The 25,773-nt window shown below is 48.0% G+C and overlaps 3 protein-coding genes across 4 annotated transcripts; 1 reads left to right on the forward strand and 2 right to left on the reverse strand.

The window, feature by feature from the left end:
• Window positions 1–3,223: 3,223 nt before the first annotated feature.
• znf319b (zinc finger protein 319b) lies at window positions 3,224–8,497 on the reverse strand. Its single transcript, XM_064313651.1, has 2 exons — window positions 8,359–8,497; window positions 3,224–5,619 (listed from the first exon to the last, which is right to left on the reverse strand). Exon 2 carries the CDS (start codon window positions 5,321–5,323, stop codon window positions 3,488–3,490), a length of 1,836 nt encoding a protein of 611 aa, XP_064169721.1. The 5' UTR covers window positions 5,324–5,619; window positions 8,359–8,497; the 3' UTR covers window positions 3,224–3,487.
• usb1 (U6 snRNA biogenesis 1) lies at window positions 8,386–13,279 on the forward strand. Of its 2 annotated transcripts, none has more exons than XM_064313655.1 (7): window positions 8,386–8,515; window positions 10,423–10,613; window positions 10,918–11,101; window positions 11,794–11,847; window positions 12,014–12,119; window positions 12,407–12,490; window positions 12,828–13,279. In XM_064313655.1, exons 2-7 carry the CDS (start codon window positions 10,439–10,441, stop codon window positions 12,930–12,932), a joined length of 708 nt encoding a protein of 235 aa, XP_064169725.1. In that variant the 5' UTR covers window positions 8,386–8,515; window positions 10,423–10,438; the 3' UTR covers window positions 12,933–13,279. The 2 variants fall into 2 exon arrangements, with proteins under 2 accessions (XP_064169725.1, XP_064169724.1); XM_064313654.1 differs by lacking the exon at window positions 8,386–8,515 and adding an exon at window positions 9,482–9,755.
• A 92-nt stretch (window positions 13,280–13,371) lies between these two features.
• On the reverse strand, window positions 13,372–25,259 carry pla2g15 (phospholipase A2, group XV). Its single transcript, XM_064313652.1, has 6 exons — window positions 24,938–25,259; window positions 21,688–21,844; window positions 19,715–19,833; window positions 19,326–19,424; window positions 18,436–18,660; window positions 13,372–17,913 (listed from the first exon to the last, which is right to left on the reverse strand). Exons 1-6 carry the CDS (start codon window positions 25,059–25,061, stop codon window positions 17,399–17,401), a joined length of 1,239 nt encoding a protein of 412 aa, XP_064169722.1. The 5' UTR covers window positions 25,062–25,259; the 3' UTR covers window positions 13,372–17,398.
• Between the last annotated feature and the right edge of the window lie 514 nt (window positions 25,260–25,773).

Genomic DNA, 25,773 nt, shown 5'->3' on the forward strand with positions numbered 1-25,773 from the left:
TCCACTTCCTGTGTTTGTGGCGAGCTTCCTGTTGGCCTGGCTGGCACCTGGCTCCAGAGCCCAGACAGTTGAGAGCTGGGGGGCGGAGCCTTCTCTACACGCTCTCGTCCCGCGCCGAAATCCTCCCGCACGTCACCCTCCTTTCAAACAAGGACAACCGCTCCGTCCGTATTCATGGAAAAGGTTTTATTCGTTGGAGCTGTGTGTATTAAACGCTAGAGATCGCTTTAGCTCAAGTGTACACTTCCACTGCCACACATACAGCTTTAAAAGAATCTTCCAGAAACTACAAATGTGGGGGTGGGGGTGGGGGGAACAAAAAAAAAAAGAACAGGGGAACACATACACAGAGGCTAACACCGTGAGCATGCACAGGGCTGACAGGGGCAAGGGGAGGGGCTAACTACTTCCCACTGCCCAGGTCAAAGGTCATGGTATCTGCACTCCAGATAACCAGTCTGTTAATGACTCATCCCTTCATATTCCTACTGAGAATATAGATTTTTTTCCATATATATATATATATATAAAGTTTTTTTTAATAATTAAAATAAAATACACTTAAACTTGCATACATGCAAAACATACATTTAAAAAAAAAATTCTTTCAACCCTATGGTTTTTGTTACTCAGTGTCACTCCCCTCGATTGGGGTCATTTGGGTTTGTTTCCCCGGCGAAGCTGGGGGCGGTCTGAAGCAGCTCGGAGGGCGGAGCTTATCAGATCGAGTTGGACCCTGCAGTGCCCAGGGCCTGATGGGAAACAGGGCCGCGTATCTGCGCTGAAGTGCCGTCACTCCACACGCCCCCCCCGAAACCTCACCTGCACTGTAACACTTAATATCAGCATAGCCCCCACCAGGACAGGGCCTTGACCTTTGACCCCAGTCCAATTGTACCCTTCGGGGCTCCTGTAAACTGGCACTTACAATAATTCATATTTAATACACAATTCTCCCTCCCCCCCCCCCCGCCCCCCACAAAAAAATAAAATAAATAAAAACCAAGCACCACTTCAGTCTGGAGGCCAAATATCACATGATCATTTCCAAGACAGGCAGTGAAGAAAAAAAAAAAAAAAAAAAATGATGCACAAACATAAATCAACTAACGGTTAAGCAAAACCCTCAGTAGCAGTCTTTGACCTGCGACCTCTGACCTCTGTACATTTCTTCCATTTTGACAGTTTTCTTTTCCCATTTGTATTTTTACAGTATCTTCCTAAATCACATAAGGGCCAGTGGGAGAGGGCCGGGGTCAGATGGGCAGCTCGTTTGCAGTATGGGATGAGCACCGTGAGTGTGATAAGCAATGAGCTTTATCGATCCTTATGGGCAGGCTCAGCTCTCTGCCCCTGCCCCCCTCCATAATACAAGAGATACAAAACCACAGATTCTCTACAGCAACCAGATTGTCAGACCCTACTTCTTCACCTTGGGAGGACCCGATTGGTAACGAGATTCAGGCGCCATATTACTTCATGAACATTCGCGAAGCGGTGGGCCCAAGAGCAGAACCTCCATGGCAACAAATTCTTTTTTTTTGGACGTGCCCCTTCGTGAATATCCATAAGATGGCTCAAGCTTCAACTTCTGCAGCAGAGAGATTTAGCCATTACAGTTAAGAACGGAGAGCTGCTGGTCCGGCTAGTCTCAAGCAGTCGTTCCCAAACTTAGTCCTGGGGGTCCCCTGTGTATGCTGGTGCTTTTGACCAATTAAGGTTGTAGAAAGCAAGTTTTACCATAATTACTTCCTTAAATTTTAAAACGTCGCACATTTGCCCAAATTCTATTTGTTCCATCATCAAACTCTTAATTTCTAAATTAAAAAAAAAAAAGTGTTTCAATGACCAGCTGACCGTACTTTCAGCAATGAAGTCCCTGCCAGATTCTAATCACCTCAGTTAAAAACGGAGCCTCTTCCAAAAGGAATAATTTGTCATAGACCACATCACATAAATTTGGAGCATTGCATGACCTGGCTGATTAGTCCTGTGATGTGAACACTTATTCTCCATTCATTTCCGACATACCATGGCCTTAAGTAGTGAATCATTCTTCAGCAGACATGCTAAGTGTCCAATGAAGACCAACTACAGCTTGTCACCGTTTGGAAGTTGTAATGACGGTTGGAACAAAAACCAGCACCGGAGCCCCAGGACGGAGCGGGAGAACCGCTGGTCCGAGCGCCCCGAAATGAACCTGCCCACTGGAGGCTGCGTCCGGCGACCTTGGCCTGGCTGCGGTGCCGTCCCAGCACGCCGCGGGGAACGCCGTTAGCGAAAGAGGCGCCGCAAGGATCGGCCTCTCCTTCGCCAAATTTTCACCCCGCGCAGTATGAGGCCGGAAGCCCCTCCCCCCCCCCCTCCCCCACAAACACAACAAGAACACCAAACCACTGGAGTGAAATCACATGTAGGGTACAATAATTTGCCATTAAAAAAAAAAAAATTCATAACAAAATAACCACAAAATAAAGTGTCAATGGGCAAAATAGCAGGTGCACTTTTATAAACGCATACAACGCAACTCCTACGTCACAACTCGAAAACATACTAGCATACATACTATTTATGTACATACAGTAATGACAAGGGGGCCTTCTACAGTCCCTAGCCATTGTAGGGGTGACAGACCCATAATCCTTAGCTGCTGGGATCACACACATATACATATATGTATATATATGGGCAGAAATTAGAAGTGTATACACATTTCTGTACATTTCCATAGCGATTTCAGTACATCCCATTGGGATGTCGTACAGTGGAGGCTTTGGTAAGTCCAGCAGTAACCACGTTGACCCAGAAAATAGACACACAATATTTAATAATTAGACAATTTCCCCTTACATTTTTTTAAATCATAGTTTTCCTAATATGGCCATGAAGATGAAAAATGTCTCGATGATCGTTCATGATTGTTAATGAAGCATCTCCACCAGGCAGCAGCACAGGAAGCAGGGGGCAGTCAGGTGACCCAGGCGTGACCAATCGCGTTGCTTGGTGGAGGTATGACCTTGTGGGCTAGCTCCGCCCTGCTCTGCCCTGGGGCTCAGAACCACTGGCAGCTGGTTTCTGGTTCATGTCCCTGTATCTCCCAGAACCACCACCACCGCAGCTGTCCATTTGATTCTCTCCATGCTTTGTTCATTTGGGCCTTTCAGAAGATGGGAACACCCTTACCCACAACCCCCAACCCCCTCCCCCCTCCCCATTTTACACATTTCTGTGGCCTCTTGACATCCTGCACATTCCAGCTGGGCCCGTGTGATCACGTAGCGGTACGCTTGTTCTATGGTGGAGGTGGGCACTAAGCCTTGGCACCGAGAAGGGTGTGTGAGTGTGTCCGTGTGTGTGTGTCCGTGTGTGTGTGTGTGTGTGTGTCTGAACGTGTGACCGTGTTTGAGTCTGAGAGCAGCGAGACGCGGGGGCAGGTTTCGGGCGCTGGTTCTGGGGGGGGTCGAGGGGGGGGGTCAAGGGGGGGGGACTATACGCAGGCGGCCTCGGGGTATCCGCCCCCGGCCCCGCCCCCCGCCCCGCCCCCCTCGGCCGTGTGCTGCACGGTGTGCTCCTGCAGGGCGCCCAGGTCGCCGAAGCGCTCGCCGCACCACACGCACTTGAACTGGGTCTCGCGGGCGTGCACGCTGCCGTGCTTGACCAGGTGCTCGCGCTGCTTGAAGCCCTTGTCGCAGCTGGCGCACTTGAAGGGCTTCTCGCCCGTGTGGACGCGGCGGTGCCGCTGGAAGTCCGACGAGTACTTGAAGCGCTTCTCGCAGTCGGGGCACTTGAGGGGCTTCTCGCGCGCCGGGTCGCACTGGTGCTGCACGAAGTCGGACGACGTCGGGAAGCGCCGGTCGCACAGCGAGCACTTGAGCGGCTTCTCGCCGCCGCCTCCGCCGCCCCCGCCCCCGCCGCCCCCGCCGCCGCCGCAGTGCGAGCCCCGGTGCCGCTGCAGCGTGGACGCCTTCTTGTAGCCCTTGCCGCACGCCTCGCACTTGTGCGGCCTCTCGGCGGCCGCCGCCGCCACCGCCTCGGCCGCCTCGCCGCACTTGTGCCGCAGCAGCTCGCCCGACTGGCCGAAGGTCTTCTGGCACGCGGCGCACTTGAAGAGGCTCTCCACGCCGTGCACGTGCTGGTGGTAGAGCAGGTGCGACGGCTGCAGGAAGCCCTTGTCGCAGAGCGCGCACTTGTAGGGCCGCTCGGCGGCGCCCTTGTGCGTCCGGCGGTGGCGCACCAGCGCGTACGGCTGCTTGAAGCTCATCTGGCACTCCTCGCAGCGGAAGGGCCGCTCCTCCGAGTGCGTGCGCTCGTGCTGCCGCAGGTCCGACGGGCGGCGGAAGCCCTTGCCGCAGGCGGCGCAGCGGAAGGGCCGCTCGGCCTGCGGCTGGCACTGGTGGTGGAGCAGCTCCGACGACTCCTTGAAGTGGAGCTCGCACAGGTTGCACTTGAACAGGTGCTCGCCGGCGTGCGCGTACATGTGGCGCACCAGGTGCGAGCGGTGCTTGAAGCCCTTGTCGCAGGCGGCGCACTTGTAGGGCCGCTCGTCGCTGTGCGTGCGCCGGTGGTGCGCCAGGTGCGAGGACTGGCTGAAGCTCTTGTCGCACGAGTCGCACTTGTAGGGCCGCTCGCCCGTGTGCACGCGCTCGTGCCGCGACAGCTCCGACAGGTGGCGGAAGCCCTTCTGGCACACCGAGCACTTGTAGGGCCGCTCGGCCGGCTGTGGGGCCTCGAAGCCCGCGGGGGCCGGCGAGCCCAGCGCCGCCGCCGCCCCCTCGGCCGAGGAGGACGGCTGCTGCGGGTTGGAGCCCGAGGAGGTGGGCGTGGTGTTGCCGGAGGAGCCCGGCCGGTAGGTCTTCTCGCAGATGGAGCACTTCATGGGGTTGCCGCTGCTGTGGGCGTTGTGGTGCTGGGCCAGCGAGGTGAGCAGGGAGAAGCCCATCTTGCAGACGCCGCAGACGAAGGGCTTCTGCTCCACCTGGGCGCACTGGTGCTCCAGCAGGTCGGTGGCCTGGTGGAACACCTTCAGGCACTGGGTGCACTGGAAGGAGCGGTCCTGGCTCACCACGCACTGGTGCTCGTGCGGGTTGGCCAGGTGCGAGATGTCGTGGCCGCAGGCCCCGCACTTGTGGCCGCTGTCGCCCCCTACCTGCAGGGAGGGCTGCTGCTGCTGCTGCTGCTGCTGCTGGTGCTGCTGCTGGAGGCCCGGGTCCTGCTGGAGCACGATGCCGTACACGGCGCAGCCCAGCGCGTTCTCAACCCCCTGAGGGATGGTGTGCACCGCCGCGGGCGGGGCCACCGCGTGCTGCTGCCACGCCTCCGTCATCCTGCCGCGGACGTGGGGATTCGGCTTCCGGCGTGCGAGTTGGGGTGTGGCTCATCGAGCGAAGGGGGATGGGGGGGGGGAGGTGGCGACGGGCGGACTCGGTGGCAATTCCCCCAGCCGATTCGCTAGGAGAGTGAGGGGGCGTGGCCTGGAATACTCGTCAATCTTCCGTTTCCAGCGGCGACTACTCAGTCCGGATAATTAAAGGGACGGTAAAGACCGAGCTGACATTAGACTGGAGACTCTCTGCTGGCAGTGACCATCCATGGCCTGAATCCTCCCCGCACACAGAAGCCCTGCAAGAATAACAGAGATTCATTATTACGCCGTTCCCCCTTCACCAACACCACGACAATGATGCGATTTCACATCCCTTAACGTGGCTAAAGCACAGTTTTGGAGAATCAAGCCAAACCAAGCTAACCAAAACCGCAGGAGAGGAACTTCACAGGGACACTGCGACACTCATTCAGATGCCAGTGGACAGTACGAAATCCACTGTTTTAGATAAATAAATACTTCCGGGGCTGCCTTGAAACTCACTGCATGAATCTACCCCGTCAGGATTAAGTATGAAACGGAAACTAATCAGATAAGATGAACTGCTGCAAATATAGCCAAGCTGTAGCGAATACATCCAAGCACACACCTGTCAACGTTGAAATGTTAGGAGCAAGGACGCATTTGCCCTCAAAACCATGAAAACGCAGTTCTGTGGGCCTACAGTGAAGTCATAAGAGATGGCTGCTACAGTGCCGCTAGCGCAGCTAGCCTACATCTGCCTGCATAATTAGCCAAGCCTTCAGGTCAACCCCCGATGGCTCGCGTCCCCGGGGGAAATCAGCATCCGTGTGGCGGGGTGGGGGTTCCAGGGCAGAGCCCAGGACCATACAAAACCCCTGTGAGTGGGAGTGCTGCTCCAGGACCCGTTTCCTCCCCGGTCAAAGCCTAACCTGAAACACTATGAGCCAACAGGCAAGACTGATCTCAGGTGCTTCATGAATACTGGCCCTGGACTTGGATCAGATGCTGCCACTGCGCTGTAAATAACCTGGATTTCCACAGTAAATATTCTGCTTTTTTTTAAAAAACGGAATAACGTAAGCTATTCAAGTCCACCGCGATAAGCCCAGGTTTAACAGCAAAATAAAACGAGAAATAATTCCGCCTGGCTTTGGCTCCACCACTGCAGGGCATGAACTCGGGATGCAAGCAGAGAGCAGCGGAACGACACAAAAGTGAGACGTTAGCCCACGGCAGCGTTCGAGCGCCTCTGACGTTAACTCTGCAATTAAATCTGTTCTTCGGGGGCGGCGGGGCGGCAGCAGTACATCGTGTCACAATGCGTCTGAGCACTCGATGCACCCAGCACACAAAGCCAAATCTTAAGAGAGTCAGGTCAAATACCCTTATGACCTTTCAGCAGAGACCAATGTTTCTGGTGTATCTCCCGAGAGGGTCAGTAAAAAGGATTTCCCCCCCCCTTTCAAATGTACTGCAAGTAAAGTCCAATTAAAGGCTTGTGAAAAAGAATACCACAAAGGGCACTTAACAACAATCATTTTATTGGCGATTTCAACCCCTTGCCCTGACCACGATGAAAGGGTTGCATCAGTCGCCCTGTTCCTTTTGGCCGACCGGAGGAAGTGAAATATCTCGGTTTCGTTTTGATCGAGTTCCCCAGATAAGCCCCTGGTGGATTCCAGGCTTCAAAGGGAAGAGAGAGCGGGGCAAACGTCTCACCAAACGGCACCAAGGCGGCCAGAGCGAACAGAAACTCAGGAAACCGCCACGCACAGGGCACCGCTGCACGCAACAACGAGGGTCGGACTCTTCTCAGAACTGCTCCTGTTCAAAGCTACATCTTTCTGTAGCCTCCTCCTCCTACAGCACCTGATCATATAGACTGTAATATTTCAACAAAGAGATATCTCTAGCTATTCAGTACTCCATACCTTTCCCCTTTAGCCTTACATTGTACAAGCACAGTAGTGGAAAAGCCAGCTATGACACCAGAAGGATGAGATGACCTGGGGCATCACTACAAATCCATACAAAGCAGGGCAATGTAGAATCAGCTCTCCAGAGTGAAAAGCATATAATAAGCCCATCTGGTATGAAAATATGTACTCATAAGAACAACCCAAAACTAAACAAATCGGTATAGAAAAACGTGCAATGAAAGTGCATTCAAATAAGTTATGTGGAGCATTGCAAAAAAGAAACAAACACTTGAAATATCTTTTTTAAATTCCAGTTTCAAATCCGTTTCCTTAGTAAAAGGCTATGGGGTGATGCCTCCCATATTTTCATATTTTTTAAATAGGTAACATTCTATGTAACGTAGCACACTGGCTGGACGACATTTGAGCCAAGTCGACTTTCTGAAAGCGTCGCCGAATCTCTTGAATATTGGGAGATGCCTTAAAAGCTGGACACAAATACAGCTAGAGCTGAATAGCTACATTTTGGCTAGTTTCCGGTGGCCTAAAATGGCTTACGCACCGGCTAGCCAAACGCTGGTTAGGAAAGCATAAACAAGGGAAGAAATAAGTTACAGGTCTATTACAGAAATAGTATCTACAAAATGACGACATATATACAGCCAATTTAAGAAAAAATATTTCAACTGGGTCGCGAAATAATAAAACAACAATAGCTATGTAGCTAGCCATTTTATCGGTTAGCCACGATTAGCCACCCTTATTGTGTGTGTGGGCAGGGGGCAAATTCTCTCTTAGGGAAACAAACCACGCAGCATTTCAAATACAGGTTTAATTTATTATGAATCAGTGCAAAAATATTTCAAAGACCTGCAAACAGATCAATGCATTCTACGACATTAGCTTGCTGGCTGGTAAGCAGCTGGACACTAGCTACAGATTGCTACACAATTGCATCCTACAGTAAAATATCATCCTACACGTCACATATTCTTGCTAGTGAGCATTAGCCAGGTAATCACTGCAGATAGACGCTGCACAAATAGTCAAATAAATGCCTCCTTTATCGGAGATGCAGTATATAATACTCACCTTGTGCGCCTGCCGCAGCCAATCAACCTTGTTTTCAGTGATAAATTATATCGCACTCCTGTGCTACTGCGGGCAGGATGGAGGGCCCCGGCGGTCTCCTGCTCTACGGACTGCGGCCAGCTTAGGCCGCTTTCTGCGCTGCTCTCTCTTCCAGCTGGTGAGCTGTAGTGGTCTGGAAAGGGCAGCTTTGTTTGCTGCGCGAAATGGATAGACAGTCGTTTTTCAATGTCCAGTGGACGATGGATCCATACGACACTTTAGGTTTAACCTGGAATCCTATGACTATCACCCTGCTTTTTTCCAGGTGCAGGGTCTTCACTTCACTTCATTACAAGTATTCACAGCTCAAACAGAGCAAAGAAACACAGGAACCTGAATAGGAAATAACTACGGTCCACAGAAACACACACCGGAAACGTGCACACATTACACCCCCGAGGGTCACGGTGCAGTTTACCAACTGTCATTACACCTTGCACAACTTAGTTTCATTTTAGCCCCTCTTGTAACATATGTGGATTCCGTCCAAAAATACGCGAGAATACTTCTTTTTTTATTTTATTTGGGATCAAGCAATTTTTTTTAAAAGTACTGTAATAGCCTGTCTTGATAAGTGCTTAAACTACCATGTTTATAAGATCCTATATATTAAACAGCACAAAGTGGACTGTATATGTCACAATGTTTTTTCATATCCTTCTTATGATTAAGATTCATACAAACTATTGGGTCATTCAAGGTAAATGTCTCCTCTACAGGACTGCAAAGCCGGTATTGTGAGGAAGTTCTGGGCATAACCTATTGTTTAATTGCAAACGCTGTATACATTGCACGCCACAGTGTTACTCGTTGGATGTTCCAATCTTACTCATTGGATGTTACAAGGATGTAATCCCTCAATATAAATTATACTATTATATAGGGCTATGCAAAGTACAGTTCAGGTATAGTGTAGAACTGCGGCCGCATTTTTCTTATCAAGGCTAACAACAAAACGTCAAAACTACAGTGGATAATTCCTCGCTATTACACAATTAACAACAATTCACTACTACCGCGAGGTTTTATGATGGAGCTAAAAAAAAAAGCATAAACCTACCAAGCGCTCGCCAATCCACGTGACAGAGTGGAACTATTTCGCGCTGGTGTATGTTTGTCAGGGGAAGTATTTCCAGAACGTTTCTGTCGGAAATAGCAAACGGTAGCTCTTGATTTTCACAGAAGTTATTTTCATGGCTTTATGATCGAGTAATTCGTTGTGGCATGTTAGTCAGCTACAGCAGCAGCTCCGAAGAAGACGAGGAAAACGAAGGCAGGGATAAAAGGAAGCATAAACGTTGTAAAAACGATGACTCCCCACCGACTAGCAAAAAGCTCAGATGTGTCACAGCAACACAGTAAGGCAACTATGCTCCATATAACTACGAGTGTAGTTTCGATTGCTTAGTACTTATATATGTAATTTCCCACCATTTTGTCATGCTGTCGGACTGTCTAGTCGTAATGTAGCTAGATTGCATTAAATGTAAACAATCATGTTCTAGCACGGCTCTAGAAACAACGCTGTTCCTGGAAGGGATTGCGTATGCATATTCCTTTCCTCTCGATGTCTGAGGTGTTTAGCGCATCGACTGTTAGAAAATAGATTCAGGGCAAATCACACAAGTTATGCAGCAGCTCGTCGCAAAAAGCCATGCAATGTTTTGGCATCACCCGGATGAGGGCTACTGCCCTCTTCTGGTTAAATGGTGTTAAAGCTGTTCCCTCGATGTTTTGAGCTGTAACTGCAGGTGGTTCAGAAAGTAAGTTAGTGGTGTTCGGGTGTAATGAAATTGGGATAAGACAATCGTAATCTCACCTTACTCTACAGTGACCTCGGAAGTAAGTATCGGCCAAGCGCTGCTGGCGTTCTATTTACGTTAACAAAATACTTTTATGATTGTGGGAGCTCCTGTCTAGTTTAAATGGAAATGCTGACAACCGTAGAGTTTTATGGTGATCTCAAACTGTCCAGTCCTTTCTTTTTCGCCGGTGGTGTTCATTTCCCTTGCTTTCTCCCCACAGGGATTGCTGCACCCAAATGGCCGCGTTCCACCCTACCCAGGCAAAGCCCCGCCTGCCGTTGCCAGGTTGCGTACTCGAAATGTTCAGCGAACCCGAGGATCCGTCAACTGAGGACAGTTCGCTACATGGCGGGAGAGTGCGATCTTTCCAACACGAGAGGGGCAACTGGGCTACATATGTGTACCTTCCGTGTAAGTCCACCTGCAATATTAATAAATATGTACCTGTCTCGTAAAAATGCCTGCGTACGCGTACCTGCTTCGCAAGTAAACGTAGCAGATGTAGCTCGACTAGTTCGCTAGCGAAGCACATTAAAGGTGCGGTGCAGGTTACCGTGACAACACTCTTTGGCGACTCTACCCTCAAATTCAAAACTCTTTAACTCGTTAAGTACGTTTACCTGTGGCATACATAAACCTTCTTATCAAGAGTAATTGGCTGTGTGATCGACCTGGGATGCCCAAGAAAGACTTTCATCTGCCCCCTGTCCTGCAGACGCACCTGATGAGGGGTTCCTGGACCTGGTGGGGGAGATGGTGCAGGTGGTGTCGGCCCGTGGCCTCTCTCTGACCTGGGCGGAGGAGTTCCACGTCAGCCTGTCTCAGACGGTGGTCCTGCGGCACCATTGGATCCAGCCCTTCGTGCTGTCCCTTCGTAAGGGGCTGGCCTCCTACCCACGGTGAGGGCCACCTGATTTTGGGAGAGAGGAGCTGGTATCAGTGTGTCTGTGATACTGGGAGAGAGGAGCTGGTATCAGTGTGTCTGTGATACTGGGGGAGAGGAGCTGGTATCAGTGTGTCTGTGATACTGGGAGAGAGGAGCTGGTATCAGTGTGTCTGTGATACTGGGAGAGAGGAGTTGATTTCAGTGTGTCTGTGATACTGGGAGTGAGGAGCTGATTTCAGTGTGTCTGTGATACTGGGAGAGAGGAGCTGGTATCAGTGTGTCTGTAGTATATTGTGGTGGGGAGAGGCAGGTAAGTGTGTGTCTGTGATCTGGGGGAGGAGCTGGTATCCAGTGTGTCTGTGATACTGGAGAGAGGCTGGATCAGTGTGTCTGTGTACTGGGAGAGAGGAGTTGATTTCAGTGTGTCTGTGATACTGGGGGAGAGGAGCTGGTATCAGTGTGTCTGTGACACTGGGAGAGAGGAGTTGATTTCAGTGTGTCTGTGATACTGGGAGAGAGGAGTTGATATCAGTGTGTCTGTGATACTGGGAGAGAGGAGTTGATTTCAGTGTGTCTGTGATACTGGGAGTGAGGAGTTGATTTCAGTGTGTCTGTGTTACTGGGAGAGAGGAGTTGATTTCAGTGTGTCTGTGATGCTGGGAGAGAGGAGTTGATTTCAGTGTGTGTCTTTTCTATTTTTTTTAGGATGGTGTGTTTGGCTGAAAAGATGAATGTATACACCAATGAGCAGAAGACCAGGTAGCGTTCACTTCCTTGTGTTCACACTACAGAACTCCCATAAATTGCACAACCCATTTTCAAGTGCAGGCGGTTAACTGCATTCACTCATTTTTGATGCCCTGTGGTTCTGATGTGCAGTGCATGATGGGACTGGGCCGGCATGACTGTGTACTCCCTGCTGCAGGACCTTTCTGGGTGTGGAAGTCACCACTGGGCACGCTCAGCTGTTGGAGGTCGTGAGGGCCGTGGACCAGACCATGGAGGAGTTCAGTCTGAGCACCTTCTACAAGGTCAGAACCGCTCACCGTAGATGATACCAAGCTGGTAAGACTGCAAGTGAATGAAATTCATTATGAGAGGGCAGGAACACTTGACACAGTGTTAACTGTACTCATTCATATTGCTATGAAACTGAGGGAACTTAAGTTAAAAAGAAAATATTAACAATGCCTGATGTTTAGATTTTTCTGCTATGAAAAAATGAAGAGAAAGTGAAAAGCTGTAATACCGGTGTTTAGGCCCTTTGCGTGACAGGAGACCCGGACTTATGCCAGCCCCTATTTCCCCTCCCCCGCAGAACCCCTCCTTCCACGTCAGCCTGGCCTGGTCCGTGGGCGACTGCGCAGACCAGCTGCGCAGCCAATGTCTGCAGGAGCTGCAGGTATGACCTCTGACCCACGCACCTGACGCGCTGGCTTTTCTCCCCGTCCGTCTGGTCTCCTTTCATCTCTCTCCCACTGTCTGTCTGTTCCCTGCAGCTTCTCTCCTTCGTTATGTCTGTCCATTTGTCCAACCCTGGTTGTCTAGCCGAGTCCTCTCTCTCCTTCCCTCCCTCCCTCCCATCAAGCTTGTGCCATAGCGTTGATGTAGCCAGCGAGTTGCATAACTCTGAAGATCAACCACGTTTTGCTCTGCTCAGCTTCACCTGAGCTATTTTATCTCAACGAAATATCAATAACTCGTTTGCTCTCTCCCTCTCCCTCTCCCTGTTTCTCTAGGCCACTCTGGACTCCCACGAGGAAGGGTCCTTCCTGCTGAGACTGGCCTGTGAGGAGCTCCGCTGCAAATCCGGGAACAAAGTCTTCACCTTCCCCCTGCACTGACCCCTGACCCCAACGAGCGAGGCTCCGTCAGTCTCCCAGTGGGGGGGCGGCTCTCCAGATCAGCTATTCGCAGATGCAAACCCGCCCTCGCGTTCTGTCACAGAGAGAGGAGAGATTCTATTGGTCCGTAACGCTTGTCAGTCACCGACGGCATGCGATAGCCCCACCCATTTCAGGATTCGCAAAGCCAGGGGAAAAAAGGTTGTGCGCTTGCCGCACTGCACCCTTATAGTGGACATATTATATTGTTCAGGCCAGTCCCCAGTACTTTTTCCCACTAGCACATTTGCACACATTTTAGATTTGTTTGCAAAGAAATAAACTATTTTAAACTTTTCTACATTAAATTGCTTGTTGTGTCTGAAACTTCTATCCTAGTTCTAGGTGAAGAGGTGGTTTTTTGTGATCCCAGGTAAATTAATTTGAATAGAAACACAGCTGGTGAAAATGTATTAATTTATTAAATGGCATCAGTCTTAATGCGAACAGGCAGTTCATTACAGCACAATGATTATGGGTAAAATTAGATTTAGCAACAGAAGAACACAGTATGTTATTAAAAATTAAGTTTGGTTAACTTATACTTTCAAAAAGTAATGAAAATTGCTGACACTAAATCCCTAAAAACATAAAATATTTATGCAGTTATAACAACTGAAGTTGTTACTTGTAAATCATAAATGGAAAAACATTTTTAAATAATTGTAGTATAAACTCCCCGGGCACACAAAATGTATATGATTTAAGGATTGTGTGGGTTGTGGCAGTGTCAGTGTCAGCAAGGAACAAAATAAATTGTGATGCACTTTTAACAAACCTCCGATTTATTGCACATAAGAAGCTTGAGGTTGTAAATAAGCGAGAGCATTTTCTTGCTAACGTTTTAATTTGCAAACACTCCACAAACAATATGGTTTCACAACAGTAGCTTTGTTTCATTGCACCGATTCACGTTTTTTAAAAACGCTGATTACGTTCCACACCGGACTGAGCTGGATTTGGTTTCACACCTGAGGCTGATTACCAGGTACGGGGGAGTGAAAACAGCCAAGGCACAGAGGAGGGGTAACCATGGAAACAGAATGATTTACCCACAATTCCCCCACTGCCAAGAGGAGTTGGTCGAAATGGTGGAATACAGGACACAACCAGGGGGGAAAACTAACCGAACGATGACGAAACGTGGATAAGGAGCTGGGGAGGCTGTGGTACCGACACCGGAAGAGTTGTGGCAGCTTGGGTACAGATATACAGGAAATATGTAACCACTGGTCCGGAGGTTGCTATGCAACACAGTACAGCATGTTCCACACGTCCACCATGAGAGGGCAGACCCGAGTTTGCAGGAATAAGATACCACGGTAGAATCTCAGGGTTGATGTTGGTGCTTTATTTTTGGCAGAAGGTGTCGGACCCAATTGGAAGTCTGTCTGTGTTCATCAGGCGCTCCGATTGGTTCGTCAGGGCAAGTGGTTAAGAGGGTGACACGCGGTTCCGCAATGGAGCTGCTGTCAGCACTGGAGGCTGCTGGGAGTTCGTGGTTGATTTGGAGGATCCTATTTGTACGCAGCAGAGACTCAGGGCACCCGGCCTCTAAAGAGGTATTTATTTGCGCGATAAAAATAAACAAGGCAGACTGAAGCTTCACGAACCCCAACGTGGGTGGAGCTGTCACATGCTATCACGGACTCTGAACCACTCATTTTATTTGAGGGACGTGAGGTCACTTGTCTGCTTCATTTGAGACGGTGATTGACAAGCGTATGCTGCTCCTTCATAACAGCAGAACTGAAGACACAACAGTAAACATGATTACATTAATCTAGTAAACATCACCGCCTCTGTATCAGCACAGTCCCTTTGACTGGACCAAAGTAAGGTTTCAACATTTGTTTTGTTCAATAAAAGATATATTTATCTGTGTGAGTTTCAGCTGGACAAACACAATTCTGCCCCTAAACAGAACAGCGACACAGTCGCAGTTCATGTCAGAGGTCATCGAGGGGTTAGCCAAGGTTAACACTGCCCCCTGAGTGAACAATCAATGTACCAGCCTTAACAGAAAGGCATTCTGGGATACTCAAGACACACTGGACAAAGGTGAAAACATAAATGATAAATCAATGATAAAATTTAAAATTAATATTAAAAAGCTGGACGACATTAAAATTACAAAAGGCAAGCCATCAAAACAACTGGAATACACATCAGAAAACTGGCATAAAAATCTGTTGGCGTGAGCGAGTTTTGTATAAAGCACACCATAGGGACGCACTGGAAACTACATATCCCACTGTCCTCCCTGCCTTGTTGGTTAGTAACTGGCAGAGGTTCATCATGCACAAGAGATAAAAACAGTCAAAAACAGCAGGGGAAAAAAGTGTGGCACTTTCATTCGCAGAATATACTGGAGTTGTATAATAACATTTAGGATGTAATACATCATGGGCCAGTTTTGCAGACACAGATTAAGCCCAGTCCTAGACTCAATTCAATTCTAATGGCGATTCTCTATACAAAACTCAGTCTAGTCCAGGACTAAGCTTTATCTGTATCCATGAAACCGGCCCCATAACTGAATATCCTATTAAATCTTTTTTTTGTTCAACATAAAAGAAACATAGAAACGATTAAAATGTACACAGTAAGCTATAAAATGCTTATAAAATCTCTGACCTGCGCAGACTGCAGGATAGATCAGTAACTCTGAGCTGAATAAATGTTTAGACGCAGTTCTGTCATACATAGAGCCCGTAGAAATACCCGACTACATGATTTGAGTCATGTGACTGAATTTCCACCCTCATCCTCAAGGCCTTGAGTGTGTGGCAATAAATAATGAATTAGGAAAAGCATTTTCTGTTAAAGGGATGCACCACTCAGGAAACAAATACGATTCAAGTGCAACAATATTTGCTTTTCAAAAAGAGTTTGCCGTGAGAAAATTCCCAAAAGGCAACGATAGACCAGCATTTCAAATTTAAAAATCATCAAGAGCAAAAGCAGAGCAAAGGAGTTTGATCAATATGAGGGGGCATCCTCTGTCAAAAAAATAAATAAAATTATTGCTTAAAGAGCAAGCATAACCTTATTAATAATTTCACAGAGGCATATATCAGCACTAATATTTCCTTGGCACAATGGCACTAAAATCGAACCATATTTCAAAAACGCAATCCTTTTAATTAATTTTGAAATAATGTCAAAAGCCATTATTGTCTTGTTTGCAAAACACAAATGCACAACACCCAATCATATTCTCTTGGTTATAGGTCTGGAATTATTTTACAACTTATGGGACATTCAACAGCCAGTCTCCAGTTTAGCAGCTGTTCAACATGCTAACTACTTTAACTAAAAAAAGACACATAAAAAGTTGTTTATCCGTGTTCCTCGATGATATTTGAAAATGCTCAATTTAAGTTTGCCAACCTAAATTCTTGAACACAGGTCCACCAGAGAAAAAAATAACAAAATCTCAGTCAGTTTAAAACACACTAACTGTAGCAAAGCGTCTTCCCATGCTAATGTTCCCGGCAGTGATGAAGTTACGTCGTTATAATTTGCACGCGGACGTATTCTGAACGGATTACCCGTTATTGGATTTTTAAAAATCCAATGAATAAATTACGTTAAATTCAAAAACTTTTAACTAAGTTGCCGAATAATTCAGGGAATATCAAGACGCCGAGTACTTAAAAGGAGAACACGAATCTTGCTCCCATCTTATGAATTTCTCAAACCAATTTGGATGAATTTTGCGACAATTCTGAAAATAATTTCTTTGTCGAACGCAAATGTCAATGTGGTATTTCTAGCTAACCAAGCGTCTCTTCGTAGGAAGCACACATTCACACAGTGATGACGTGTCAGCATGCGTTTACTTTGGGTTCCAACTACGCAGGCCTACTTGAAAGCCTCGCTTGCGGTAATTGCGATAAATGTGGGCGGTGACTGATGCACCGTAATGGTCCGACTGTTTAACCAGAGACTATAGTGACTTAGTGCTGCGCAGAGGGAGCAGTCAGTAAAAATCAGGAATTTCTAAGGGCCCTAATTATATATCGCTGTACTACACAGACAACCATTCACACTGAATGTAGATGGAGCACCATCACTTGAAGGACATGGACCTTTAAAACTGAGCAACCACACAGGTTCTCTCTCTCTCTCATAGCATATGTAACCTCCTGCGTCGCCGGCGTCCTTTCATCAATAATTTAAATACATTCATATTTAATTTCCTACAATCGTTTCGTTCCTCTCGTGATTAAAAAAAACGCGTGCTCAGGCCGTCCCGTAGGGAGGGGGAAGGGGCGTGTCACATGACGTCGATCCGAGGTCCTGTTTAATACACCAGTTACCCTGGGTTGGCTCAGCAGGTGCAGGTCACCCCCCCCCCCACCCCCGCTGTTGTGATTGGCGGAGGCTGAGGGAGGGGAGGCGGGGTTAACCTGGCGGGCGTGTCAGGGGGCGAACAGCACGGTCTTGATGTAGGCGATGGTGGTGTAGTTGAGCAGCATGGACACGTGCTCGCTCCCCGGCAGCTCCTGCAGGCGGACCGGCTGCGTCTGGCGGCCCACCCAGCGCTGGCAGGCCAAGGCGCTCCGCAGGTTCACCGTCCCGTCGCCGTCGCCGTAGTCCACGGTGGGCTCCACGTCGGGGAAGCCGGCGCCGTAGTGGAAGGCCTCGGGCGTGTCCACGCCCGTCCCGTACAGGCAGTGCACGGGGACGCCGGGCGGCTCCAGGACGTTGACCAGCGGCTCCGTGTCGTGGCGCATGGCCCAGCCCTCCTCGAAGGCGATGTCGGAGAAGAAGCGCTGGTAGTCGCCCAGCGTGTAGTTCTCGTTGGGCGTGAACACCAGCACCTTGTCGGCGGGCCAGACGTTGCCGTAGGGGAGGAGCCAGGGGGTGGAGACCGCCGTGCGCTGCTGGGCGCGGATCTTCAGCGAGCTGATCAGCGGGATGCGGTTGTTATCGCCTGCAGGGGGAGGGACATAGTGGGGGGGAGGGGTTAGAGGAGGGGCACAGTGAGGGGGAGGGGTTAGAGGAGGGGCATAGTGAGGGGGAGGGTTAGAGGAGGGACATAGTGAGGGGGAGGGGTTAGAGGAGGGGCACAGTGAGAGGGAGGGGTTAGAGGAGGGGCATAGTGAGGGGGAGGGGTTAGAGGAGGGGCATAGTGAGGGGGAGGGGTTAGAGGAGGGGCATAGTGAGGGGGAGGGGTTAGAGGAGGGGCAAAAAACCAGACAGCTTTCAACTCAAGCATATCAACACAGCCAGGGCTACACGCATCTTTTTAATGACAGTCAAACACACACACATGCAAAAGCTCCCTCAGGCCAGCACTCATTCACACGTGAACATTTCCTGAAGTTTAGAAAGATCAGATATTTCAAAAAATTTGAATTGACCCGCATTATCTCTGACACGGCACACACACACGCAGTCACAAAGCACGCTCGAGCACTCGCCGCGCACACACACACACACACTCGCACGTTACCGGAGGCCATGACGCGCAGGGTCTTGGCCACGCCCCCCCAGGGGGCCCCCAGGGAGACGAAGCTCCGGATGTAGCGGTCCTTCCAGGACTGGGGCTGCTGGCTGAGGAAGTAGAGGGCGTACATGTTCCCCATGCTGTGGGCGATGAGCACCACGGGCCCGCCCGCCTTGTGCGCCATCTCCTCGATCATCTGCTGCAGGGCCAGGAAGTACGGCTTGTTCTCATCTGCAACGGCAGCCGCAGAGCCCCGCAGGGCCCCCTGTGACGACGCTATGACCAGCGGCGTAGCGGGGCCTGGCCTGTAGCTCACACACTACACTACAAGCATTTACCCAGAGCGACTCACACAACTTTGACATCGCATCAATTTATACAGCTGGATCTTATACTGAAGCAATGCAGGTTTGCTCAAGGGTACAACGGCAGTGTCCTACCCAGGAATCGAACCTGTGACCTTTAGGTCACGAGACCAACTCCTTACCCATTATACTACAGCACAGTGTGGTCCGTATTAAAAGTATGGCTTGGTCTGTATAAACACAGAGGGGGGAGTAGGAGCAGTGTGGTCTGTATCTTACATAGAGGAGTCTGGTCCGTATTAACAGTGTGGTTTGGTCTGTATCTGCATAGAGAGGTGTGGTCCATATTAATATAGAGGGGTGTGGTCTGTGTGAATATAGAGGAGTGTGGTCTGTACTTAAAGGGTGTATGAATGGGTGAAGTTTTATTTAGCAGAAAAATAGGAAGCATCACCAGTCGACAGAGACACCATTCCAGTTTCATGTCCTTGTGTGTGCGCGTGTTTGTGAGGGTGTATGCATGCGAGTGTCTAAGTGTGTGAGACTGTGTGCGTGTATGTGTGTGTGTGTGTGTGTGTGTGTGGCACTCACTCGGAGCCTTGCGCCAGTCGTAAGGAGCTCCCCGTAAGTCGTCGTCTCGAGTGTACCCCCAATCTGCCAGCGCCTGCGCTATGGTGAAGAAGTACATCCCTGCAATATACACACATCTTAGACTCTCTCTCTCACACACACACACACACTAGACACTCACCACTCACTACAACCCCACACCACACACACATACCACTCTCACCACGCTTTAACACTTACACACACACACACATACACTCACTCTCACACACACACTCTTTCATTCACTCACTCACTTACTCTCACACACACACTCTTTCATTCACTCACTCACTCACACACACACACACAGACTTGCACATACAGAACTGGACACTTGCACACGTACGGGGTACTGACGGCCCACTCACCGACGCTCTGCTTCGACGGGTCCAGGTACTCCAAGGGGTACGTCTTCCCAAACCCCGGAACCCTCACATTCACCCCTGGGGGCGCCTCTGTCCTCCTCTTCCTCCAATTATAGATCAGCCTGCAAGACAAGGCCACAAGTCTCTAAAACACACTTACACACACACACCCACACACACAAACGTACGCGTGCACACCCGCTTCCCCGAAAAACCCAAACCACAAACACATGAGCGCCATGTGAGTTTTTTTTTTTTTTTTGGCTTTCACCGTCTCTTGGAGTCATTAGACCGCAAGAAATTCATTTAACCGTGTTTTTCTGCCGTTCCGTCTGCCCCAGCACGCAAAAACAAGGATCTGAAAAAAAGCTCTGAAAATCAATAAACATTTAAGCGGGCCATCTCTCAGTGATGCGTGCGCCTAGTCCGGGGAATTATTCATCCTAATTAAATTGAGCACTCAAGACATCGCGGGGCTAACTGAATGTCCACTTCATACTTGGGACGGTTCCACGTGCTCATTTGGGGTCCGCTCTAAGAAGAGGGAAGCAGAAGTGTTCGTTCCCCCACGGCATGCTGGGACAGCTTTGTGCGTGGCTTCCTAACCGATCATTTTTAACCCCTGATTCTCAGTGTCTGCTAATAAGTGTTCTATAGTGACCAACCATCTGACCATGAGATGGTGATGGTATGGGCTGGGCGTGTGTGTGAGAGAGAGAGAGATAAAGAGGGAAAGACAGTGAGTGGAGGAAGGGGACTGAAATGGGCCTTGTCAGTGGGTCCCTCTACCTGACTGGGGTATTGAAAAATAAATCCTGCAGGATTTTAGCCAAAACCCTTTAACTCTGAATCAGAAACAAATTACAGAAGACACCTTGAGAGCAAGGTTAAATGTTTCAGAAAAAAACACGAACATTTCAGATTCATTTTGGAAAATGTTTAGGGAAAGATGAAAATGTTAACAAAGTTCCTATAATTTAAATCAGAAATGATTACCATCTCATGTCTGCACAACATCAACAAACCAAAACACAGACCTCCTTCACAGACCATAATTCATTCTTAGGTCCCTGCTCTAGCTCTAACTTCAAACACACACGCAAGCAAATCTCAAATTCAATTCCGCACACACGCGCGCACACACATGGTTTCGAAAGTTATTTAGCACACAAACACATGCTGAGGGCATATGCTGTCTCTGTGCTGTCCCTTTATTATTAAACTGTAGACCAAAGCCATCTGCAGGCCTTTTGAAACCCCCCCACTGGGTACTCAGTTCCACTATTCCCCCATGACACCCCAGCACAGGTGTCCCACGTGGTTTCAAATCCCAGTCCCTCAAACTCAGTTTCAGTCCCAATTCCTTAACCCAGGGGAACAAGGAAGTGGAAGTGAGGTGGGCAGAGAAGAGTACTGCTCTGACTGTGACTGTACACGCAACTTTTTTACCTGTGCCATCTGCTCAGAAGCAATAGGTAATTTAATTAACTATATTTTAAAAGTTAACAGTCTGCTGTAATGTAGTAGTCTGACACATTTACTATACGAGTTAGTTTAAGAAAATCCACGCACGATGCAGAAGAGCAAAAATGCCTTCAAGCTGTTTGTCGGTTGAAAGCATCCCCATTTGAAATCTCAGCATTAATCCTTGAACTTGAAGTACTGTATTTATGGAATTAATACTTTTAAAACCTTATCTTTTTTATATACAAATTTATACAATGCATTATCAATACCTAGTTCAGATTAAATTTTTTGATCATAAGAAAGTTCATCTTTTTTTTTTTTGTTGTATTCATGGAGTGAACAAAGTTCTACTCTTTCCCAGAATTCACAAAGCCAGACATTTTTTTTTTCCATCACCAAATATTTTGTCTTGGCCCCGCCCCTACTCAGCTCTTAATCCCACCCCCTCCCCTCCTCGGCCCTAAACCCCACTAACCTCAGCTTGAAGGCCCACCCCATGCTCTCCTCACCTCATGTTGTCGATCCAGCAGTCGATGGCCACCGGCACCAGCAGCTCCATGTTCAGCCACAGGGTGAAGTAGTCATTGGTCTTCTTGTAGCAGATGTAGTGGACCACGCTGGGCTTGTCCAGCTTCGCCTCCAGCTGGTTCCCCAGGTCGCCTGGAACTGTGGGCGGCAAAGCAGGAACGGAATGACGGAATGAGCGGCCCCAGTGTAAAGCAGTTTGAGCTGCTCCAGGTCTCATGAGAAGCAAGGCACTATACTGAGCCCCCCCCCCCCACCCACCCCACCCCACGTGGCTATCCACTAATCTGCTTCAAGTAAGGCCTGGAACGGCTCATCTGCTATGCATTCACAGCGTTACTTTCATCCCTGGTCAAGGGTCACAGGAGTAGGGCCCACCAATCAGAAACCAGCTGCCTCAAGAGTATCACCATTCAAGATGGTGTACTCTTGGGATGCATAATTTACAGATATTCCGTAAACAAGTCAGACAGTTTGCCCTCGGTCTCGTGTACCTTCTTACTCGAGGAGATCCTTAAACAGTAGTCTGTGTTGCTCTGCTCACTACGAATGTTCTGTCAACCTGGCTCAGTTGTAGATATTCGGTATGAGCTAGCAAATAAGAACAACTTCAGATTCAACAAGAGCAGAGACAGCTCTTAATGTTAATACATCACACAGCTGACCTTTGACCTCTGGTCACATGTTCAGGGCTGAGCTCAAGATAATTGCAACCTTGCAAACCATTTTATACATGGAAGCAGTGATGTATTACACATCCAGTTACAGTGTTGTAACTGTGCTGGTTGACCGGGCAAGCAGTGCTGTATTACACATCCAGTTCCAGAATGTTGTAACTGTGCTGGTTGACAGGGCATTCGTGTACAATTGGACACCATTTCTTAAACAAGGTCACTTGCTGCTTCTGATCACACCATTTGCATGTCCACCAAATGGATCAGGGGTAAAAATACCTCTAAGGTTGTTTTGAAACACTGAAAGTTGCGTAGCATGACAGAAAAGCCCTGACGAAGGCAGCTTTCAGTCGAAGCGTTGGATATACTGCATCGGAGAAAAGAGTGCGTGACCTTTCTTTTTCAGTTTTACTTGAAAGTTTCCTGGTCTGCAACCTCACCAAACAAGGTGTGCGTTCTCTTTTTCACTTCAGAATAACTAACATTCATGAGAGAACTGTAGCAGAAACAATACCCATCCAGAACACACCCCAGTGTTGTAATCTTTGGATAACCCACCTTGTGACCTGTGAATATTGCTCTCTTCACCTGACACAAACTATTGTGTAACATTCAGAATTTTTTTATATTGTAACTTTTATCTGTAACATGACAGAATACAGCTATTACAACTTTAACCTGCCTCAGTGGAATTTACAAAAACATCATTTGTATATAGTTGTAAGAAGGCTGGGAAAACTCGGTCATAAACAGTCTTTACAACACTGCTGTTGTTGCTGTACTAGCCCCAAGTCGTGCACAGATGGAACACTGCTTCAGCAGTTCAAGGAAAGCCCGAAGAGAGAAAGCAAAAGCCGAAGGTGCTCGTGTGAAATTTTAAGTTGCTTATCTTACAACATCCTTGCAAATCGGCTTGATTTAAACGGACATGTCGAAGCCTATTGCTCTCTTTCTAACAGGAAAAGGCCATGCGCTCGCCAGAAGAACTTGGACGCTGTGTGTGTCTAAGGGATCACGCCGGGGCAAGAGAACCCGCATCTGAACAAGAATTACATAAATAAGCGAACCGCAGTCAGTGCTATCACAGACGGGCACACGTTTGGTGTACTGGCTCACTGGTTAATGTTTTTCCAAGCGCGTGATAAGGCGCCTGACAACCCCATCTGATATTTTAAAATAGTGGTTCCCAAACTCAGACCACTGTCTATTACTGGTTTTTGTTCCAAACACAATTGTAATCCCAGCATTTTAGAGGGATTATTTAGCATTTTAAGCCACATTGTGTCAGAAATATCTATGCTTGCCAGGAAGAATAAAGGTCCCATGTTCACAGTGTGCCACATTGCAAACAATTACATAAAAAAGAGGTAACAAAATTTTATCCCATTAGAGACCGAGTGAACGGATATAGGCTCCTATTTGGTACAACGTGGACACACGGCGACGTAAACTAACAGTTTGGCACATGAAGAACTCAAAGACAAAGCAAATGATAACGAGCCAAACCTGCATTCGGTTAATAAGCCTGTTGATTAATCGCAGTCTTTAATTTGATCAATTAAAAATATTGTTACCTCTTGGACGAGGTTGGGAACCATTGTTTAAGAGCACGCAAAGGAGCAGACAATGCCATTTCATTAACATTTGTTTATACATGCAGTTAGATGATTTGACAATAGTGTTTCGTGCCGTGCAGCTAAAAGCCGACTCCTCTCAAGATACAGAACTAAGTAGCTACTTGTCTAAACTCATTCAGATACACATTATGGTCGATCTGGCCTGTGTTGCTGTGTTAGTTAGGGTCCTGTGCTTTTGCACTAGTTACAGTAGCCTGCTCGTTTGGAACAGGAATATAATTAGCAAGCTAGCTAGCTGCCAAAACCTTATTGTCGATGAGTCACGTATCTTTACACTGTCATATGATCAGTGAAGTGCAAAACAACGCCGGACGTGATGTTAACCGTTCAGTACAGAAAAGCTCAAGTCCCGCAAACAAATAAACCACCGCAATCATGGTGTAGGCTACTTGCAGAAACGATGGGCATTTAGCTCACGAAGTTGATAGCTAGTTGGATATAGTCGTTTATTAATTTTGCATCCAACGGAGGCATTTGTACAGGCACTCGTTGTGCTCGGGGCAAGTGTTTGTAAATACGGTCATTTACGTGCGATTACTTAAATAAGCAACACATAAAAATGCTCCCGGCGTTATTCAAGATATTAACGTTGCTTCATGATAGTTAATGTCATACCAAATGTACAGGCGAACACAATCGGATAATAGCAACAGCAGAAGAGCTATTACAGCTAATTATTTTGGGTGCGTTCTGTTATTCATCTTCTGCGAATGTCTATTTCCCTGCCGACAGTTGGGCTAGAAGCACTTCAACCTTTCATTGTGGCTAGTATTGGCTTATTGGAACAGATTCATTTACACTTGCCAGATAACGTTAGCTAGATAATTGTGTCTTGTGAGTGACCTATCTCCAGAGTCTTTTTAAAATATAAACTAGATACAGGTTAGTTGCAGTGATAACTACAGATGGTTTAGCCAACTTACTCAAGACGACAGGGGGTCTCGCCGCGCTGGAGTTGCCAGGGTTTTTGTTTATTGGAGTTCCATAGCAAAATGCCACACAAAACAGCTGGAGCAGCGGCAGAATCAGCCCATTATAGGACACCATCTCTCCCGATGGCTCATTACTCGGTAATTGAAACGAAACTAGGGTGTTATATTGTCCGAAGACTTAGCTTCACTAGCGCCTTTTTAAAGAAAACGCAATCAACATAAGGCAATCGCGATAAGAGATTGAAAACAAACAGAGAAATGATCGCTCAGCCAGTTCCAGGTCCTGTCGGCTGAAGTCTGAATAAGATGCAGCCAGATAGTATCGAGGAAGAGAGGGCGGGGCAGGGAAACTAATGAGACTGATTCAATCGATTCGCCGATTGAAGAAGAACACGAACTCGAGTCTTGTGAGCTGAAAAATGTTGTTTATTTCAAGCGGTTAGGACATTAACTTAACTAGGAAAAAAACGAAGGTTTGCAAGATGATATCTATGGGGAAGACTGTTTAGCCTACTGCATTTATCATATTGCAATTAAAAAAAAAAATTATTTTCAACAAAATGCAGTGATACGTTTGGGATTCGGGAAACTATTCGTTCAATTTTTTTCTATCTCGACATTTTTTATAAACTTTGGCCTACTGCTTGCTAGACAGTAATGCTATCACCTTAGCAACACAAACATACGCACGCGATAGAAACCACACCACGCTGCAGTGCAATTAAACAGTCAGCCACCAATTGTTTTGTTATTTTTCTGTTGGAAGCACTGCAACTGAAGCTTGTGCATTCCCCCCAAAAACACTGCAAAGTAGTGACTATTGTCCA

Source organism: Anguilla rostrata, chromosome 16, assembly GCF_018555375.3.
Source record: "Anguilla rostrata isolate EN2019 chromosome 16, ASM1855537v3, whole genome shotgun sequence".
NCBI lineage: Eukaryota > Metazoa > Chordata > Actinopteri > Anguilliformes > Anguillidae > Anguilla > Anguilla rostrata.

Excerpts from the sequence above, each read along its gene's own strand:
- usb1 (XM_064313654.1), top strand. The coding sequence starts at position 9,622 with ATGTTAGTCAGCTACAGCAGCAGCTCCGAAGAAGACGAGGAAAACGAA. Across the intron at positions 10,614-10,917 it reads TACATATGTGTACCTTCCGT|ACGCACCTGATGAGGGGTTC; the intron begins GTAAGTCCACCT and ends CCTGTCCTGCAG. Across the intron at positions 11,848-12,013 it reads ACCAATGAGCAGAAGACCAG|GACCTTTCTGGGTGTGGAAG; the intron begins GTAGCGTTCACT and ends TCCCTGCTGCAG.
- znf319b (XM_064313651.1), bottom strand. The coding sequence starts at position 5,323 with ATGACGGAGGCGTGGCAGCAGCACGCGGTGGCCCCGCCCGCGGCGGTG.
- pla2g15 (XM_064313652.1), bottom strand. The coding sequence starts at position 25,061 with ATGGTGTCCTATAATGGGCTGATTCTGCCGCTGCTCCAGCTGTTTTGT. Across the intron at positions 19,834-21,687 it reads TGCTGGATCGACAACATGAG|GCTGATCTATAATTGGAGGA; the intron begins GTGAGGAGAGCA and ends CTTGTCTTGCAG. Across the intron at positions 19,425-19,714 it reads CCCGTCGAAGCAGAGCGTCG|GGATGTACTTCTTCACCATA; the intron begins GTGAGTGGGCCG and ends TGTATATTGCAG.